General features: G+C 44.8%; 1 protein-coding gene across 1 annotated transcript in view; it reads right to left on the bottom strand.

Annotated features, from left to right (window-relative positions):
* Window positions 1–20,778, bottom strand: part of APMAP (adipocyte plasma membrane associated protein) — a 215,981-nt gene that overhangs the window by 36,944 nt on the left and 158,259 nt on the right. Inside the window, exons 7-8 of the mRNA XM_069235039.1 lie at window positions 3,542–3,676; window positions 1,084–1,276 (exon numbers count right to left, since the gene is read on the bottom strand). Coding sequence (XP_069091140.1) covers window positions 1,084–1,276; window positions 3,542–3,676 — 328 coding nt within the window. The remainder of the gene's footprint in view (window positions 1–1,083; window positions 1,277–3,541; window positions 3,677–20,778) is intronic.

The following is a 20,778-nucleotide window of genomic DNA, read 5'->3' as shown; positions in this document are numbered from 1 at the left end:
TTAAGCCTACACTTTTAACGGAGACTCGCTCTCTCACCTCCTGTAGGGACAGATGCCCTAAGGAGTGCACAAAAGACCATGGTTGGAGTCCTCTAGACCACAACCAACTGGAGTCTCCTTAATCACTGGCAAGCTGGCCCTCTGGTTGGCACAGAAAAAACCACCAAGTAACTGATCTGCTCTACAGTGTACAATAGCACTTTGAAGTAGCTCTGGCACCAAACTAGAGGTATAGAAATATGAAACTAAATACAGCTGAATAGTTCCTTTGGGCCACAATGTGACAACTAGTAAGGCACTTCTGAAATCCCACCTGGAGCGAGCGTACAAGTACCTACCCTACATCATGGTTGCTGGCTCCCATAACATGTGTGAAGTGCATTACCTTCAATGAGAATTTTCTCCAAGGTTTATGGGGCAGAATGCAGAGTAGAAAGAGGGGAGAAAAGGAAACTGGATAAAGCATCATTTATGCATGTGTTATGTCCCACAGGATGTCTCAAATATCTAATTAATAATTACTGGACTTTTTCAGTTCAATGAGATCCTCTTGACATCATGGAACAAAATGTTGATATTTTATCTAAATATGGAATCTAAATAACAGTGCTTTGTAGTGTCACCTACCAATGCTCACTCAAGACTGACCACCATTAAAAATAAAGTCTGGCAGCACATAACCCAGAAAGAGGTTAATTTTTTTTCTACACCATTCCACCTCACACAAATGTGTGCTTCAGCGTACTTTTGACACAAGGTCATAAATTCAACCCTTCAAAAGATTAGTAGTTCCTCATTATCAGAGAGAGGGGTGAGGCTGCCACAAAATACTTAAAATGAGTTTTTGTATACATTGATATTGAGTAAAAGAATAAAAAACACTTTTCCCAAATAACTGTGTGCTGGAATGAATATTTAACTAAAAACAACTCTATACAATGCATGTGTTCTTAACGAGAACGTGCTCCATCCAATAAAGCACAGCACCTTGAAAACTGGATACAAAACAACTACTTTATGTAAACAGTTTTGCTATAAATGCTGCCTGTTTTTTTATACAAATTAAAGAATAAATCTCAGTACCTTGAAAATTATTTTTCTTATCCACGGTTTATCTGCCAAGAAATCCAGCATTGAAAAGCCAGGATTTCGTCGAACAACAGACATGGCTACCCAATAGCCACCGGAGCTACTTAGACGAATGTTGTCTGGAAAGCCTGGCATATTCTCCACAAACATATCTATGCCTCCCTTCATTAACCCCGATACGTAGTATCTGCAGAAAGAAAAAATAAACACAGCAGAAAAAATAGAAGCAGATCAATTAAAACCTGGCCAGATGTAATAAAACCTAACTCAGAACAAATCCACAACAAACTTAAACCATGTATTTAGTATATACTTATTGAGAAATATGACCGAGACAGGCTCTTATGAAGAAGTTGAATTAGTTTTTCTCTGAATCTACTGATTTTTTCTGACAGATCTTAATTTACTTGAATAATGTCCAGAAAAAAAGGAAAGCATTGTAGTATAGAATGTAGCTGTTTGGTTCCAAATTTTATTTAATTACTTTTTTTTTTTTTTAAACTTTAATGGAAATTCCAGAAATTTCAGCATGCACACACATCAGTAGGTGTCAGACTGATACAACTCTGCCCACACCTCATGCACTAAACTGCCCGACCATACCTTAATTTCTGCCTGCTTCCCTCACCTGTAACTTTTCATCCATTACTGCCCGCCTAACTGCCACAAGCCTGTCCCTACCCAGGTCACTAATGGCTATCATTACACCCTTGGCCTCAACTCAGTCACTACCTATCTGCTCCGAACCCCTTCCCTACCTCAGATGTTACCCACCCTCTCCCACGAATAAGCCCAGTCTCAGGATCACCACCTGCATGACCACCACACCCCACCCCACCCCCGCTGCTACACTCCTGCACCCCACACTCCTGCCTCCACAGAGGCTAAAGTGTAACTACTACTACACCACTGGAAAAACCAAAGCGAGCTAGTTGTCCCTCCCCCATTAGTTGCAGATACTGTGCAGCACTCTTCTCGCTGACTGAGCTACCTTAGGCCCAGTGACTCCCGGCATATTTTCCTGCTGCCCCCAGTCCCCAAGTTGCCCGCCACTCACTTCCTTCTTCAGCCCCGATGACCCCGAGGCCCTCAGATGTCTGGATATCAATGAACACTCCTCTCTACACCCCTTCCACCATGTCCCATAGCAGAGCGTCCGGGTGCATATTATAACCTACATCAAAGCACATTTGCTTTACTCCTGTCCTGAGGTTCTCTTTGCCTTGCAGCAGTATTCCAGCCCCAGTGATGCTGCACACTACTCTTCACCCTCAGTGAAATGCCAGTCCCTGCCCACTGCCATATCATGACCATGCCGGGGCCCTACATACACACTTCCAAGCAAAGTACGCAATACATTTTACAGCATTTACTTTAAAATGCAAGCTATTCATTTGCAAAATTGAAGTCACAAGTTTAAGACTGTACCCACACTTGTAATGAAATTGTCTGTATTTTAATTTTATTTAATTTATACAATTTAGTTTTGATAGGTATGGCAACCTGCATACCAGGCTGGGAGGTGCATTGTGAAACCCCTGAAACAAAACACAATCTAGAGTTGACCTGGACAACCTTGTTCTCCTACTACATCTGCTACTGGCTCAAACTGGTGGTGTCCGAGACAAGACAGGCATGTTATATGGATTTAAATGAGGTGTGGACGCATTTCAGAGGATCTTCGGGATAGCACAGACCTAGTTCAATCTAGGTAGGATGAAAGCTTAAGCACTCTTCACCAAATTTCCCACCACGATTGGTCAGCTCGATTTGAATGATGAGTTCAATGATGATGTGGATTGAGGCACATTTGTTTTCTGTTGGTTGATTTTTCAGTTCTACTGTCAAGGAGGTGGGGTAACCATTTGTTTAGCTGTACCATTGATTTATATATGCTGCACTTTAAAAGGTTTTTGGCCAAAACGCCAAGGGATTCCATTTATATTTTGAAAACTAACAAAACTGATGATGGATACGATCTCCAGGTTCACATGTGCCACTTCATCACTTATGGTCCAGCTAGGAAATGATCTGCCTGTTTTTATTTTTTCCCCAGATCGACTGTTCCTAATGGACCAGGACCAATTTTTTTTGCATATAGCAGGTCTCAGTCTAGAGTGCAGTAGTGTGCAAAAATGATGAACTGGAATGTAGACCAGTGAAGCTACCACTGGCTGAGATGAATTCAAGCTTTTACACAGTAACTTTTTTGTTTAAACAGTTCAGGTCAAGTGCATAGGCCCTCACATTAAAACATATTCCTCCCACCCAAACAGCACTCTGCAAGCAGCATGTAGTCCTTCATGAAATGCTCACAAGTGTTAAGCACTTGACAGCACACAACTAAAAGAAGGTTCCACATCAGTTCAGTTTCTTTTACAATAGTAGTCTGTTATGATCAATGTAACTAATATGTAAATTAGATTCACATAAGAAACACAAATGCACGCACCTTCTTATTCTGGCCATTGTCGTTTCTGCCACAACTAAAAACTCTTCTGAAGGAGACAGTTGGAGGCCGTTTGCGAACCGTAAGCCGACCATCAACACCTTCACTTCCTTTGTCACAGTGTCATATTCGAACAAGCTACCAAAAAACAAGAAAGAAATTATTATATTAAAATTTGTGCATGCAACAAGAGACAACATATTTTAAGATTTCCTGTTTCACACACAAATAAACATATTAGAAAATACAGACGATGGAGATAAACATCCTGCGCGAAAGACCAGAAGGCATTAACTGAAACTATGAAACGTTCTTGTCCAAACTAGTTACAGCATGATCTAATCTTAATTGCTAAAGAAGAAAGCCTCCGAAGGCCAAGATGTCTGTCTAAAGGAATACATAAATGGAGGCCTGCTGCACTAATCATATGCTCCAAACTTAAATCCCAAGTCTGGGAACTCAATTACTCACTGTATCAACTATGCAATCCATAAAATAACACAATTATGCAACACAGTGTCTGTCAACAAGCAATATTATGGGGCTGCCCAACTAATAAAGGTAAATACAATACAAAACGCTGCTTGCGCAAGTCAAGTGCAATTGTATTTAGATGTTCTTCGCAAAATAAAACGTAAAGGGATAATAAATGTATGTGGCGAAGAAAAAAATATGTCAGTTATGGATCCCAGAAAACCATCAAGTCAAAAACGAATGAATTATCAACTATTAAAACACTGGAATGTTGGGAGCTCCATTGGAAGCAATGGAGTGCTCTGGGCTTTTACTGGCTGGTAAAAGCTGGGAGCCTCAGCACTCCAATTTTCTTTGTTCACAGCAATAGCTGTGAACAAAGGCCTCACAGAGGCCGAGGGGATTTCAATACCCTCTGGCTCCGTGAGGACGTTGTTTTAGTTATTAGAACAATCTACCTTCTAGTGGTAGAATGTTCTAAAAGCCTTATTGCCCTTCGTAGCTGGGCTATACTGGAAATTAAAGTCCCGCTCCTTTGTTAAAGACCCTTGCCTTCAGCTTGGGCCTTTAATGCTGGAGTGGACCTTTAATGGCCGGTAGAACCTGCTGCGGCGGGCTCTAAGGCTATATTAGAACATTGGAATGTTGGGAGCTCCATTGGAAGCAATAGAGTGCTCTGGACTTTTACTGGCTGGTAAAAGCCCGAGTGTCAACATTCCAATGTTGGTTGTTCACAGCAACAGCTGTGAACATAGGCCTCACAGAGGCCGAGGGAATTTCAATCCCCTTGGGCTCCATGAGGACTTTGTTTTATTTATTAGAACATTCAGCTCTCTAGTGGCAGAATGTTCTAAAAGCCTTATAGCGCTTCCAAGCTAGTCTATACTGGCAATTAAAGTCCCACTCCCTTCTTAAAGGCCCAAGGCTGGAGCGGGCCTTTAATGGCCGGTATAGTCTGCTACGGGGGCTCTAAGGCTATAATAGATAAGTGTTTAGGAGAAACTGACACCAATGAACACTTTAAAAGAGCCAATAATTCTCATACAGGTAGAGGGAGTCAGGGGGAACGGCACAGGGAGCAGCATGTATGTTCTTTCCTGAGCTTCCCAACCAGCTATGCTCTTGCACCAACTGGAGCCACTGCTATGTTCGGGAGGAAAATGGGGAGAGGGGACTCAATATTCCAGAAAAGTGCCATAACCCTGGGTGCCCCAACTGCCAAGCAGGTGCATATGCGATACAGCAGAAACCAATTTTCAGGTGGTGAAGAGTCATTCTCACTTCCCAACGCACAGCGCCCTCCCCCAAATAAGGGAGGTGTGTACAAAATGGTGGCCACTTAGTAGAAGGAGCCTTTGGGTTTGCACCGTAATCCACAAAATGGTGGTATACTGAACGCCCAAAGCTAGGTGGAAAGTCCCTTAAAATATGCATCAGTGTTGCACTGAAGGGAAACCAATATGCTTCTGTACACATGGTGAGGACCAAAGGCAATGAGCTGAGAAAGTCAGTTAGAGTCCACAACGGCATGGCATTAATAACAGCTCTTGCCTGTAACCGGTCTATGGATAAGAGCAATGAAGTATCTGGAGAAACTAGGGTTAGCAGGACTGTTTGTCTAGTTAAAACCAGGGGAATGAAATGGAAGAGAAGGATTAAAGGAGTTAATGTGGATAGAACAGAGATGGTAGTGACTCCAATGGAAAGAAGCTGAACAGGCTTGAGAAAGCCACAGATCCTGCTGAGACACACTGAGAAAATGGAGTTAAAGGAGATGGGGTAGAGACAACAGTGACAAGCGCTTAGACCAGGCTAAAGGGCCCTGAGAGATGAACTTCCAATGTGATCAATGAGGTAAAGGAGTTTTTTTTTGGGGCAAATGCTATGTTGTAAATGAAGTCTAAGATTGAAATGTTGGGAATTGCAAGTGCTGCAAACGCATGGTTCCATAGCTTCCCCTTGTAGAAACTGAAGGGGATGCAAATGCAGTGATGCAAACTTTTTCATGGGTGACCTCACTCCAACTTAAGTGGACATAGCTTGCATTTTATAGTATTTCTACACATATGTTAAACATGGACAAGAGTCATAAGCAGTCCAAAACATGTTTTTTTTTACGGCTGGACGCAGTACTATTTAAAAAAACAAAAAAAAACAATAACAATTGGGTGTTTTGTGGAGGGGGGTTATGACTCAGCATGCACTCTATAATCGCACAAATGCCAGTTAGAGTTCACCGGTACAGCTACGTCTATACCATCTCGCTGTAACATTGTTCAGAAAGAGAGTTTTACATATTGTCTGTAAAAAATATATATATATTAAAATCACAACAAAGCATGTTTCCTGGGAATTGAAGGGCATATTCCATCATCTCAGAGGTTAGCTCTGGCCAGCCATTGAGATTCCGCATCCACTGAAACAGAGCAAAATACATGCTTTTTCCTGTCTAGATATGTGTAAAAAAAATCTTTTTTAAATCCAGTAAACTACTACATTGATGACTACCGAATCTGGAATAGCACAGAGAAGAAATTGGATGTCAGGTTTTGTGCCCCACTCAGCTCAGCATTTTTAAGTCTGACTTAGACGCAAGCTTCAACCAAATGTACATTATAACTGCAACGGGAGAATGATTTGCAAGTGCAGTAGTCTACTCAATGTTGGGATACAATATGGTCTAAACTACATACAGGTTCTAGAAGAGAAAATGTTGCCCAAACAATGGCCTTTATATACAACAGATTATTTGTTACTCCTATTTTATTGAATAAAATGAAAGTCGCTACACAACGTTTGTTGGTCCTGCAATGCACCTCATTGTGAGTTGTTACACGTTATTCCTTAGTGCTCATATTCATGCCTTTTGGTTACAGGTTTGGGGGTCACTCACTAAGATTTTCAGAGTGAGCACCCCTTATACTTTACATAATATATTTTTGGGAAGCCTATCCCCAAACTGGTCTCTTCTATCACACCCACCTCGCCTATTAAATTATTTAATAGCTATAGCTTTTCAACAAATAACTTCTAACTGGAAAAACAACATACATGTTTCACATAAATCTGGTGGTACAATGTTTGCTTTAATCACCAACTGGATAGAGTCTATGTACATCCAATTTCCTTAGCTCTTAAAAGAGAACGAATATGGTCACCTTTAACATTGTTTCTTGACAGTTCAAGTTATCATAGTAAATCAACTGATATTGCTGCAGAAGAGGTTTCCATACCTCCTTAAATTGTTTTCTGTTTTTGCTTGCAGGTTTATACTGACTTTTATTCATAATGTTTAACTATTGTGCTCACGATGCCTTTGTTTCAACCATTTGACACTCATAGATCACTATTTTATTTTCTCTCTCTCCTTTCTTTCTGTTATTTATTCGCAATGTTTTATTGAAACTTTATCCTAATTATTTTACATTTTACTAACTTCTTCATGCCAATACAGATGTAACTATGACACCCTGTAATAAAAAGAAATGCAAAAAGGTCAATCAAACATTGGTTATGCATACATATACTGTGGGATGGCGGTTGTAAGTAGGTCAGACCCTTTCAGCGACTACTTTTGTTGGCAGTACCAATCACATGTTGGATCGACCCACAGGCCTGTCAGTCATTAATTACTGTGCCAGTGATATCAAGTGACAACATTTTTCCGATTTACTTTCACTCTGCAATAGGACAGTGGATCTTGGAAAATCAAAGGAGTCCACTTCAAGAGACAGTGGATGAGGTCGAGAAGATCTGAGCTGCACCATGAATGAGTCCCCTGACTCTACTGGAGACCACTGCTTCTACAGCAGGCATGTCTGGCTAAAAAAACAATTCAGTACATGATATTCATTCACTCTCAATCAAAAATGACCAACTTCAACGAGGCAGGAGATGCATCTTAAGGCGTTCTGAGCTACCAACTCCATCAGGTTACTGTAGTCCGCTGTAATTAAATAGTATTTTATGCCCGCATCTCCCTCTGCCTTCATTGCCTTATCTGCAAAGACTGGGAGTGGTTAGAAACAAGCTAACTTCAGGAGGCGAGCACTAAAAAACACATACAGTGGTAAAAATCAGCATATCAGATGTAGTATAATATCTAATAGTACCTAACTTATTGGCTAGTTTGAATGTGTGTGGATGAGTGTATATAAGAATGAGTCACCAGTACATCGAAGAGGTGCGAGAGCCAACAAAGTAAGAGGAAGAGAAGAGTCAGAACCGGCCAAGGGTCTGGCTCAGCTTGAAGAGCCCATCCATGCACAGAACGAGCCCTGAAAATATTTATGCTGTTCACCATACAATGGATATCTTGCACAGGGATGATGAAGTGTCTTCAAATTTTAAAAAAGTGCATTTAATTGACATGCAGACGTGTTTCACCTTAGTACATCTGACTGTACTACTGCATTAATAAACATTTAGTAAAAGTTTTTAAACAAGAACTTAGAAACATCCTTGTCCCACCCCCCACCACCACCACGGTGACAATGCCAGAAATAAACTACGAGGCAAAACAGTTGTCATGCTTACCCCCATTTGAGGCCTATTAGAAATGGGGTCCCTAGTTGGCAGTCAGTTTGCACCCTGTCCAAGTAGGGCCCTCACTCTAGTCAGGATAAGGGAGATACACGCTCAGATAATCCCTTCTCACCCCCTTGGTAGCTTGGCATGAGCAGTCAGGCTTACCTCAGAAGCAATGTGTAAAGCATTTCCACATAACACACAGTAATACAGTGAAACACTACAAAAGGACACCACACCAGTTTTAGAAAAATAGCCAAGATGTATTTGTGTAAATCAAGATCAAAACAAGAAAAATCCAACATACAGTAATAAGTTATTAATTTTGCAAGAATGAACTTAAAAATACAGTTCCTTGAAATCGATAGCTCCACTTAGGGCTACCACGGCGTAGTGATCAAGAAAACCAACAGTTCAGGCATGCCGCGGCGTCAGTTCTGGAGTTCGGTGCGGGAGTCGCCGGACACTTGAAGTCACACGCGTTGCAGATCAAAGACCGGGCTGATGAAGACAGGAGCGCTGGCATGGATGGCGACGGGGGCTGCAGTGCAAAGTGGGACAATGAGACGTGCAGTGCCCATAGCTCACGGTGCAGGCAGCAGCTCGGTGACGGCATCTAGCGGCTGCGGTGTACAGCGGGACAGTAAGATGTGCGGTGTGACCAGGTCACGGTGCAGGCAGCTGCATTGTGGTTGAAGAAGGCTTGTCGTCGGAGCGCCCAAGTCGGAGGTGCGGGACGAGCTATGTGCGGTGTTCACAGGCTATGGTGCACGCAGCAGAGCCGGTGTCAGCAGGAGTGTCGACGTCGGGGATGCCCAGGCTGTGGTGTGAGAAAGGTGATGCCGGAGTGAGGGGCCCAGAGGTCAAGGCGCAAGCAGAGGCTCCATGGCAGCATCAGATGGTGGCATCGGTGAGACCAGGGTTGCGGTGCGAAGCGGAGCAGTGCGACTCCGTGAAGCGTTGGCAGGTCATGGTGCAGGCCAGCGGCGTCGTTCGCAGCGTCACAGCGATATTTCTCCTTGAACAGCACAAAAAACACAGTTTCCAGTGCTGTAGGCAGATGAAACCGAAGTCTTTGATGTCCCTGAGACTTCCAACAGGATGCAAGCTCTACCCCAAGCCCTCGGAGAACTTTCTCAAGCAGGATACACAACAAAGTTCACCCTCTGCTCTTTTAAGGCAGAAACAACAACTGCAGGCCAACCCAGCAAAGCAACACAGAAAGGGGGCACTACTCCTCCTCCAGCTCTTCTCCTTGGCAAGGGTTCCTCTTCATTTCAGAAAGAGTCTAAAAGTCTGGGGTTTTGGGTCCACTACTTAAACCCCTTTCTGCCTTTGAAATAGGCAACCTTCAAAGGAAAGCCTCTGTTGTTGACAAGATCCTGCATTGCCCAGGCCTGGCCCCAGACACACGCCAGGGGGTCAGAGACTGCATTGTGTAAGGACAGGCACAACCCTTTCAGGTGTAAGTGACCACATCTCCCTCCACTCTAGCTCAAAGGGCTCATCAGGATATGCAGGCTACACCCCAGCTCCCTTTGTGTCACTGTCTACAGGAGAGGTGTAAAGAGCCCAACTGTCAAACTGACCCAGACAGGGAATCCCCAAACAGGCAGCGTCACTGTAGGAGGCTGGCCTGGTTTGTAGTGGGTACCTAAGGTACGTACACCTTATACCAGATCCAGTTATCCTTTATCAGTGAAATGTAGGCAGTATTCTAGCAGCTCAGGCTGTCTAGAGGTAGCTGTAGCAGAGCAGCTTAAGCTGAACTAGGAGACCTTCAGAGCTCCTGCAATACCAATATAGTTACACAGTACTTACACAAAATAAAAGATAATATTCAGTGTTACCAAAAATAAAGGTACTTTATTTTAGTGTCACAAGGCCAAAAATATCTTAGAGGCAATACTTCTTCTGGAGGTAAGTAGTATGCACCTTATATACACAAGTAACCAAAATCAGGTAAGGAAACAGTCATAGAATAGTGCAAACAGTAGAAAATACAATAGATTGCATGGGCCTAGGGGCAACACAAACCATACACTAAAATAGTGGAATGCGAATCACGAATTCCCCCCTAGGCAAGTGTAGTGTGTAGAGGGCCGCTGGGTGTGTAGGAAAACACCAAAGGTAATTAAAGTACCCCACCCCAGAGCCCATGAAAGTAGGAGTAAATTACAGCAAGTTTCCTCAGGACACACTACAAGTTGTGATAAGAGTTTTTGCAAGAACCAAGCAACACTGCAAGCAACAACAGATGGATTCCTGGACCTGAAGACCTGTGGAGAGAGGAGACAAAGTCCAGAAGTCGAAAAAGAGTCCAGGAAGGACAGGAGCCTCTGCCAACCTAAAAGTTGGTGTAAAAGTGGATTCTCCATTAAGAAAAACAGTAAAGAAGGGCACAGAAGAAGATGGCTGCCGGTTCCTGCTTGGTGCAGGTGATGTCCCACGTCGAGTTGTTGGATGCAGGCTGTTTGCGTCACTGGATTCCGCCAACAAGCCTTGGTTCAAGGAAGTATGCGGTTTGCGTCAAAAAGGAGCTGCCTGGACCAAGGTCCCACGCCGCCGGAGAACCACTCAGGGAGCTGTGCGTCGCGTGATGGAGTGCTGGGGACCTGGGCTACACTGTGCACAAAGGATACTTGGAAGAAGTGCACAGAAGCCCAAGGAGCTGGAGAAGGCGTGTTCCACAGGGGTACTGTTGCAGCATGGGGAGGCAAGCTCTTACCTCCACCAAATTTGGACAGATGGACCGTTGGACAGTCTGGGTCACTTTGGTCCACCACCTGTGTTCCAGGGAGCACGCTCGTTGTCAGGAGAGGAGTCCCAGAGTACCGGTCATCGTTGCAGAAGGGTGCCTGCAGAAGCAGGGAAGTGACTCCGTCACTCCACGGGAGATTCCTTTGTGTTTTCTGGTGCAGGATGAAGACAAGCAGTCCTCAGAGCGTGCACACATTGGAAACTGTTGCAAATACTGGGTGGAGCTGAAGTTGCAGGTCACAGGAGTCGTCCTGGATACGTTGTTGCAGTTACAGCAGTTCCTGGAGCAGTCTGCGGTTGATCCGGTGGTCAGAAGCTAAAGCAGAAGATTCAGAGGATTCATGGAGGAGTCTTGCAAGCTGAATCTGAGGAAACACCCAGAGGAGCGACCCTAAATAGCCCTGAGAGGGGGATTGGCTACCTACCCAGGTATGCACCTATCAGGAGGGGCTCTGATGTCACCTGCTGGCACTGGCCACTCAGACGTCTTCCAAGGTCCCCACACCTTGGAATCCAAGATGGCTAACGCCAGGGACACTCTGGAGGAGCTCTGGGCACCACCCCTGGGGTGGTGATGGACAGGGGAATTGTCACTTCACTTTCCTTTGTCCAGTTTCGCGCCAGAGCATGGACTGGGGATCCCTGAACCGGTGTAGGCTGGCTTATGCAAGGAGGATGCCATCTGTGCCCTTAAAAGCATTTCCAGAGGCTCTGGGAGGCTACCCCTCCCAAGCATGTAACACCTATTTCCAAAGGGAGAGGGTGTAACACGCTCCTCCCAAAGGAAATGCATTGCTCTGCCTTCCTGGGATTGAGCTGCTCAGTCCCCAGGAGGGCAGAAACCTGTCTATGATGTGGCAGCAGCTGGGGCTTCAGTGGAAACCTCAGCGAGCTGGTTTGGCAGTACTGGGGGTCCATGGAGGAGCCCCTAGGGTGCGGGGGATTGGCCCCCCCAATACTAGATTTGGAATGGGGGGACAATTCCATGATCTTAGACACCTCACATGGCCATATTCAGAGTTACCATTGTGAAGCTACATATATTTGTATTGACATATATGTAGTGCACACGTGTAATGGTATCCCCGCACACACGAAGTCCAGGTAATTGGCCCTGGACAACGTGGGGACACCTTTGCTAGCGCAAGGGTGCCCTCACACACAGTAACTTTGCACCTAGCCTTTAGTAAATGAAGGTTAGACATATAGGTGACTTATAAGTTACCTTAGTGCAGCGAAAATGGCTGTGAAATAGTGTGTGCACTATTTCACTCGGGCTGCAGTGGCAGTCCTGAAGAAAGGTTTGTCTGAGCTCCTTATGGGTGGCAAAAGAAATGCTGCAGCCCATATGGACCTCCTGGGACCCCAATGCCCTGGGTACCTATGTACCATATACTAGGGACTTATAAGGGGGGGTCCAGTGTGCCAATTAGAATTGGAATTATGGAGTTACTAAACTATAGTGCCAAATTGGTAAGTAGAGAGAGCATAAGCACTATAGTTCTGGTTAGCAGAACTTCAGTGACACAGTTGAGCATACTGACAACACACACACACACAAAGGCCACAAACTATGAACACTAGGGATCTGGCGAGCAGGATCTCAGTGAGACAGGCAAAACATACTGACAAACTCGCAGAAATTGGGGGTAATATGCCAAGAAAGATGGTACTTTTCTTCAGTCACAGGATGGTTTAAGCAAGAACATGCCTACTTTCTAAAAGTGGCATTTTCAAACTAACAATCTAAAAAACAACTTCACTAAAAGATGTATTTTTAAATTGTGAGTTCAGAGACCCCAAGCTCCATATGTCTATCTGCTCTCGAAGGGAATCTGCACTTTAAAGTTATTTAAAGGTAGCCCCCATATTAACCTATGAGAGAGAAATAGGCCTTGCAACAGTGAAGACTCTATTTAGCAGTATGTCACTGTTAGGACATGTAACACACATCAGTACATGTCCCACCTTTAACATACACTGCAGGGGTACCTTAAATGTATAAAAAGAGAAGGTTTGGGCCTGGCAAGTGGGCACACTTCCCAGGTCGAATTGGCAGTTCAAAACTGCTCACAGACACTTCAGTGGCAGGTATGAGCCATGTTTACATGGGCTAATAATGTGGGTAGCACAACCAGTGCTGCAGGCCCACTAGTAGCATTTGAGTTACAGGCCCTGGGGCACCTCTAGTGCACTTTACTAGGAACTTACTGGTAAATCAAGTATGTCAATCGTGGATATATCAATCACCAATAACTTGCACTTTAGCACTGATCAGCAGTGGTAAAGTGCACAGAGACAAAGCAGCAAAAACAGAGTCAGTTATACCATAAAAACAGAAGGTCAGAAGGCAAAAAGACAGGGGAGACATGTCAAAAAGCTGTCATGTTTAACGCATGTCCCATCCAGCTGAGAGTAGGGGGAACTACCCAACCCCTGGGGAGTCGTCCTCACTAAGGCAGAAGAACATGGATAGACTATCAGCGTTGGCATGTTCTATGCCAGGAGGGTCTTCCACTGTAAAGTCCATCCCCTGTAGGGAAATGGACCACCACAACAGTTTTCGGTTCTCACCCTCACCTGTATTAACCATCTAAGGGGCCCGTGGTCAGTCTGAACCCGGAAGTGAGACCCAAACAAATAGTGTCTTAGCTTCTTCAACACCCAGACCTCAGCAAAAGTCTCCCTTTTAATTACACTCCACCTCTGTTCCCTGGGAAGTAGTCTCCTGCTAAGGAAGACTGTAGGCTGGTCTAGGCCCTCCTCCTTAGCTGTGAAAGTACTGCTCCCACATCATGATCTGAAGCATCTATCTGTACCACAAATTCCTTCGAGAAGTCAGCAGCACTGGCACCATGCACATGGCCTCCTTCAGGGTGTCAAACGCAGTCTGGCACGCCTAAGGCCAGACCACTTGTCTACCCTGCTTCTTGGAAACCAGCTCTGTCAAGGGGGCAACAATGGTGCCATACCTCTTGACAAATCTCCTGTAGTATCCGGTCAGGCCTAAGAAGGCCCTCACCTCTGTTTGGGTCTTGGGGGCGTGGGGGGAGGTGCCTAAGCCCGAATGGCATCAATTTTGGGTTGTAGGGGCGCCACCTGGCCGCTTCCTACCTGGTGTCCCAAGTAGACCACTGACCCCAGCCCTATCTGGCACTTACTGGCCTTGATAGTGAAGCCTGCGGCTTGCAGCACCTTCAACACTTCCCAGAGGTGGTACATGTGGTTCTCCCAAATGGAGCTGAACACAGCAATGTCGTCAAGGTAGATGGCACTGACGTTTTCAAGCCCAGCCAGTACCCGACTGACCAACCTCTGGAAGGTGACAGGGGTGTTCTTCAAACCGAAGGGCATGGCCAGGAACTGGAAGTGCCCCTCTGGTGTTGAGAACGCTGACCTCTCCTTGGCTTCTTCAGTTAAGGCAATCTGCCAGTACCCAGATGTTAAATCAAACCTGCTGAGGAACTTGGCTGCCCCCAACTGATCGATGAGCTCATCAGCTCTGGGGGTGGAGTGGGGTGGGAGGCAGTCTTGGTGATGTCATTGAGCTCCCAGTAATCCACAGAGAACCGAAGTTCTGGTGTGGCACCATGTGCAGCAGCCTTGGGTACCAAAACCACTGGCTGGACCAAGGGCTGCTGGAGCGCTCAATCACCCCTAAAGCCAACATCTTGGAGACCTACTACTTGATGCTGGCCTTCAGTCTGTCAGCCACCCGGTAAACCTTGTTTTTCACAGGCAGGCAAGGCTGTCCCCAGTGTCCACATCATGCGTGCATAGATGGGTGACACCAGGAGTGAGTGAAAACAGAGTTGCAAAGTGTCCCAGTAACTGGTGACACTCACTCTGCTGCTCTAGAATCAGAGAAGGGGAGAGGACCATGCCTTCTACTGACCCATCCTGCTCCTTGGCAAACAGGTCAGGGAGAGCTTCACTCTCCTCTTTCGCCCCATCATCTGTAGTCAGAAGCATGGTTAACTCAGACCGCTCAAAGTGGTTTTTGAGGCAGTTCACATGTAGAACCCTCAAGGGGTTCCTTGGAGTTTGCAAGTCCATCAAGCAGGTGACATCACTCTTGCGCTCCTTCACCTCAAATGGCCCTGACCACCTGTCCTGCAGAGCACAAGGCTCTACGGGGCCAATGACCCACACTTTCTGGCCAGGCTGAAACTCACTAAGATTGGTATTCTGGTCGTACTAGCTTTTCATGTCCTCCTGGCTTGCCTCTAGGTTCTCTTGAGCGGGCTTCCTGAAGCAGACGGTTTGGTTTCTGAAGGTCAGAATGTAGCTAAATACATCCTGGGGTGGCTTCCTAGGAACCTGCTCCCAGCCCTCTTTCACCAGACTCAGAGGCCCTCTGACAGGGTGCCCATACAAAAGCTCAAAGGGGCTAAAGCCAACCCCCTTCAGTGGTACTTCCTAGTAGGCAAAGAAAAGGCATTGTAAGAGGACGTCCCACTTCTGCCTCATGGAGTCTGACAGACCCCCAATCATGCCTTTTAGGATTTGGTTGAATCTCTCAACCAACCTGTCACTTTGGGGTTGGTAAGGAGTGGTGAATTTGTAGTTCACTCCACATTTCTTCAACATGGCCTTTATGTACATGGACATAAAGTTGGTATCCCGGTCAGATACCACTTCCTTGGGGAACCCCACTCGGGTAAAGATCCCCATCAGTGCCAGTGCCCCAACAGGTGCCCTTCACTGTCCTCAGAGGGATAGCTTCCGGGAACAGGGTGGCATGGGCCAGGATGAATCTGTTGCCCAGGGCTGTCTTGCGGTCCAGAGGCCCTACTATGTCAATGCTCACCCGCTCGAAAGGGGTGCTCACGACAGGAAAGGGTTAGAGTAGGGCTTTACACTTCCTTCCACTCTTGCCACTCACTTGGCAAGTCTGACAGATCCTACAGAACACATCTGAATTTTTCCTCATTTGGGGCCAGTAGAAGTGTGTGACAAGCCTGTCAAAAGTCCTGCCCTGAACAAATGACCTGCCAGAGGCACATCATGAGCCACACCCAGTAGGAAGGCTCTGAAGTGCTGGAGTACCACCAGCACACAGGCTGCTCCAGGCTCAGCAGCCTTAGGCTCGCTATACAAAAGATCATTCTTTCAATATATCAGGTGATCCCTGGGCTCAGCACCAGCTGCCTGGTCCTCAGCCTGCTGCCTAAAACCTACGAGTGTAGGGCACACCCTCTGCTCTGTGCAGAACTCATCCCTGGTGGGGCCCCCTTCTTGCTGCCAATGGGTCAGCTCAGGTAGGTCCACAGTTCGGCCACTTGCGCCCCTGTGCTTTGTGTACCTCACGAGCAGTGTCAGGGATGCCCAGAATGCAGTGTGCGGTGCAAGCAGTGACTTGGTGGCAGCGTCCGATGACGGCGTCGGTGAGACAAGGGTTGCTGTGCGAAGCGGACAGTGCGACTCCGTGCAGGCTATTAGCATCGTTGCCAGCGTTGCAATGATTTTTCTCTGTGAACAGCACAAAACACACAGATCCCAGTGCTGTAGGCAGACGAAACTGAAATCTTTGATGTCCCTGAGACTTCCAACAGGAGGCAAGCTCTACTTCAAGCACTTGGAGTACTTTCTCAAGCAGGATACACAGCAAAGTTCACCTTTTGCTCTCTTTTAGGGCCGAAACAACTGCAGACCAAACCAGCAAAGCAACAGAGAAAAGGGGCAGTACTCCTCCTCCAGCTCTTCAGCTCTTCTTCTTTGCAGAGGTTCCTCTTGATTACAGAAAGATTCGAAATGTCTGGGGTTTTGGGTCCACCACTTATACTCCTTTCTGCCTTTGAAGTAGGCAAACTTCAAAGGAAAGCCTCTGTTGTTGATAAGATCCTGCCTTGCTCAGGCCTGCCCCAGACACGCACCAAGTGCATTATTATTTTTATTTTTTTTACATCAAAGGTCACTGTTTAGTCTATTTTTTTGTGTGTGGGGGGGGTTACAGCGTGGGTGATAGCAGAAGACACATAAAAGCTGGACTTGAGCCAATGACACACAAAATGACAACTAGACGTGCAAAAAAAAAAAAAAGGGGGGGATTCAAAGGAAGGAACCACTATTAAGATCTGTCTCAAGTATCCAAAGTTAATTAGAGTAGATGCCTCACCCATTAATAATGCATGCTTCATCGGTGCCTAGCCACACGTTGGCCACCAGGGCGGACTCAACTAAAATTGGGAGTGCTTAAATAAAGTACATTACTGGATAGAAGCAGGGATCCAGAATAAAGGAAAAACTTAAAGGCTAACAATACCTCCTGGTATACCCAAAGGAGCATATTTTATTGTGCCAACATGTTTTGGTCCTCGCCAAGAGTCCATCCGGTTCTGGGGCCTTCGTCTGGGCTTCTAAACTGTCCCTGTCTGTCTACGCATGTACTCCATGCATTGAAGCGAGGCCTACTGCTCTCACATGAATTAGATGTGGCTTCACGCTCCAAAGTACCCTATTGTTGGGTTGTTCTGGAATAATGCATGTCTGGCAGGGGTGCCGTCCTGTAATCAAACATTTATCAAGTTCCAGTCACCTCTGCCCATACCCAAGGTGAACCGCTTCAGACTGCAGAGAGGAGAGCCAGGCAGCCGTTGTGGGTTTTCAGTCACTCGCCCCCTTCTACTACACCCAATTGCTCACCCATTCATGCATCCACACACTCAATCACCAACACCTTCAGCCATCATTTGGCTGATTCTTGCGTTCCCAACTTATCAAACCACACTTAATAAAAGTTCTAATCAATTATTTATTTCGACAAAAGTGCGGGCCTATTGGCTTTGCCACTGATTATTTCAGTTACTAGTGTCAAAACCTACGATAAAAGCTAAAATTAAGAAACTATATTCTGGGAACCCCACACCCATTACCCAGCACAAGACATCATAAATTACATCACTGATGACGACACTGAAGGAGGAAAAAAATGCACTCCTTTCACAAGTAATGGCTCTAGGCACATGCTCAGAACCCTTCATAATACTGATGTCACTTTTAGCGAATGCAGGCAGGGTCCTGACACAATGGCACTTTCAGAGCATTTGACATCACTTACACAAAAATCTCTCAAAGTCTTGAGAATGCAACTGCACATATTGAGCATGCAGTGGCATTTCACATCTTTGAAATGTTGGTGGCAAAATCTGTACTTAGTAAGACTGCTTCCTTTTTTCCTCCATGTAATATCTGTAAGGTATGCCTTCATGCAGATGAGGGAACTATGGTCTTATGCTTCAATGAACAACGTACGGGAACATTGGTAATCGGTCCGAATAACTGCAGCTTTTCTTTTTCGAGTCTTCAAGTGTGTCTGACAGCTGTCGGTGGAACTGCTGCCTTTCAGAAATATGGAATTCTGGTGAAAGCACATGAGCAGGATACTTACTTGTCGAAGATAATAAGAACAATGAGCACTGACGAATTGTTAAACTGAACATCAGCTATATTTAAATTGAAAAAAAAAATGAAGATTCGATGGACCCTAACGAAGGACCCAGAACTGAATCATGGACACAGAAGGGCAAAAAGAACTAGTTAAAAATTCCTACAATGTCCAAAACATTTACTAACTGCTAAATTTAAATGTTTTTCTAAAACTTTGAAAGGGTTTTGGGAGAAAAAAATGTCGTTGTTGTCTATGTTTTGCATTTAGTTTAACAAGATAAGGAACCTGGCATAAAGGAGGAGAAACAAATGCAGAAAAACATTAGAAAGGGTAAATAAATAAATGAATGAATAAAAATGGGTAGATCAGGTTGCCCTGAGTATATGTAAAAGAATGGGGAGTGAGGAGCTTGGTAAAGCCAAGAAAGAGAAAAACAACAAAGAGAAAAAGTAAATAGTAACAAGCATTTGAAAATGCATTAGGTTTCGCCAATGTGATTAACATTTTTTGGGTAAGTTTTAGGTTAATGAGCAGTTGTGCAGTAAAAGTGTTATGACTTGTTTTTTTTATAAATGCAATATATTGTGCAGTAACTGGTGGTTATATAAACTGGTCCCCTACTTTCAGGTGATGCTAGCACTATATAAAACTGACCCTAAAATAAAATTGTGGGTGTAGTAGGGGATCTAGTAGCTGATTATGGCATACTGAAAGAGTGGTGGACGTGTGATGTGAGGACTGTCTATTGTACACTAGTTGCGGGATGAGTCATGGATGTAGGTGATGTTTGTAAAACAGCGATAGTCAATTGTAACGCAAATCATAGGTGTTTGGATCACTGGGCAGGTAGGTGTTTGTATGTGTGAGTGAGTGATATCCTCTATGTCACAAAGTGACCTACTTTTGGGAGTATATAGTGTTCTATATCGCTGCAAATAACTACTCGCATGTTGAAGTGTACAAGGCCATACCTAATGATACAGCCAGTGGCTGTTCAAAATCGTGAATGCGGGACTGGTGTGAGAAAAATGAAGTGTACATAAGTTGTGTAGGCACCAAGTGTTTGTGTGTCTTCACTTTCTCTTAAATAAACAAAAGGAGGCATTTTGGTTTTAGCAGGTGATAAAGGCATAGCGAGATAGTTGGCCACACAGACAGAAATACATTGCTCTTTTTTCCAGATGGGCAACATTTTTAAGTTGTCCGCTGGGAAGCAATGCCCGTTAATAATAGCCAACAATATGATTATAACTCAATTTGTTGGACAAGTAAAAAGCCAGCTGACACCAATTGTCATAAACTGTTTTAGCCTGTGAAAGCCAGATTTATCCTCCGTCTGGAATAGAAAAGGGGACTGAACGGTAATGCAAAGTTGTGCATTTCACTACATCACATTTAGAGGATCTTAGGCACTGGTCAAGAAATTATAAGAAAAGCAGTCTGTTAATACGTGTCCTTGAAGGCAGGTCAAAATAACACCTTAGCGTTTTCAAAAGCAAACCGGTAAATAAAGGTAAACAACTGCTTATTTGTTTTTCACTTTTGACGAAAATCTGTGGCTCTCAAGATGAAGCTGTTGCACTGTAAAATGGCTGTTGTACTCAATGTGTAAAGTAAAAGGTTACAATGATTTATCCCTTTTTCTATGTCATTAGCTGCAGTCTCAGCATACACAAGTGTTTTCGTGACTCCTCTTAGTGCGTGGTGGAAGATGTGCCCCTTCTCTATATAACCGATTTCTTTATGGGTATACACCAATGTGTCTTTTCTCAATGTCAATGTTTGTTGTGTAGGCATGCAAAAGGATTCTCCTGTGCACCCCTGACCAGGTGCACAAATCCAAAAGTGCCCCATCTGTTGGCAACATTCATCATGCTTCTAGAAAGAGAGAAAATATTCAATTTCAAGAACAGAAAGGATTGGATGTCATAGACGAAACAGACAACAAAGTAGGAGCAAGAAATTATGAATGTATTCAGCACAAGTCAGAACACGTCTCCGTAGATGAGGTTAGGAAAGCGGGAAATGGGATAAGAGAAATTTATTCGGCATTTCCAGTACTTTCTTTGTCTCTTTGCTTATATATAAT

This window comes from Pleurodeles waltl, chromosome 5 (assembly GCF_031143425.1).
Source record: "Pleurodeles waltl isolate 20211129_DDA chromosome 5, aPleWal1.hap1.20221129, whole genome shotgun sequence".
Classification (NCBI taxonomy): Eukaryota; Metazoa; Chordata; class Amphibia; order Caudata; family Salamandridae; genus Pleurodeles; species Pleurodeles waltl.
This window is presented reverse-complemented; position numbering and strand designations above follow the sequence as displayed.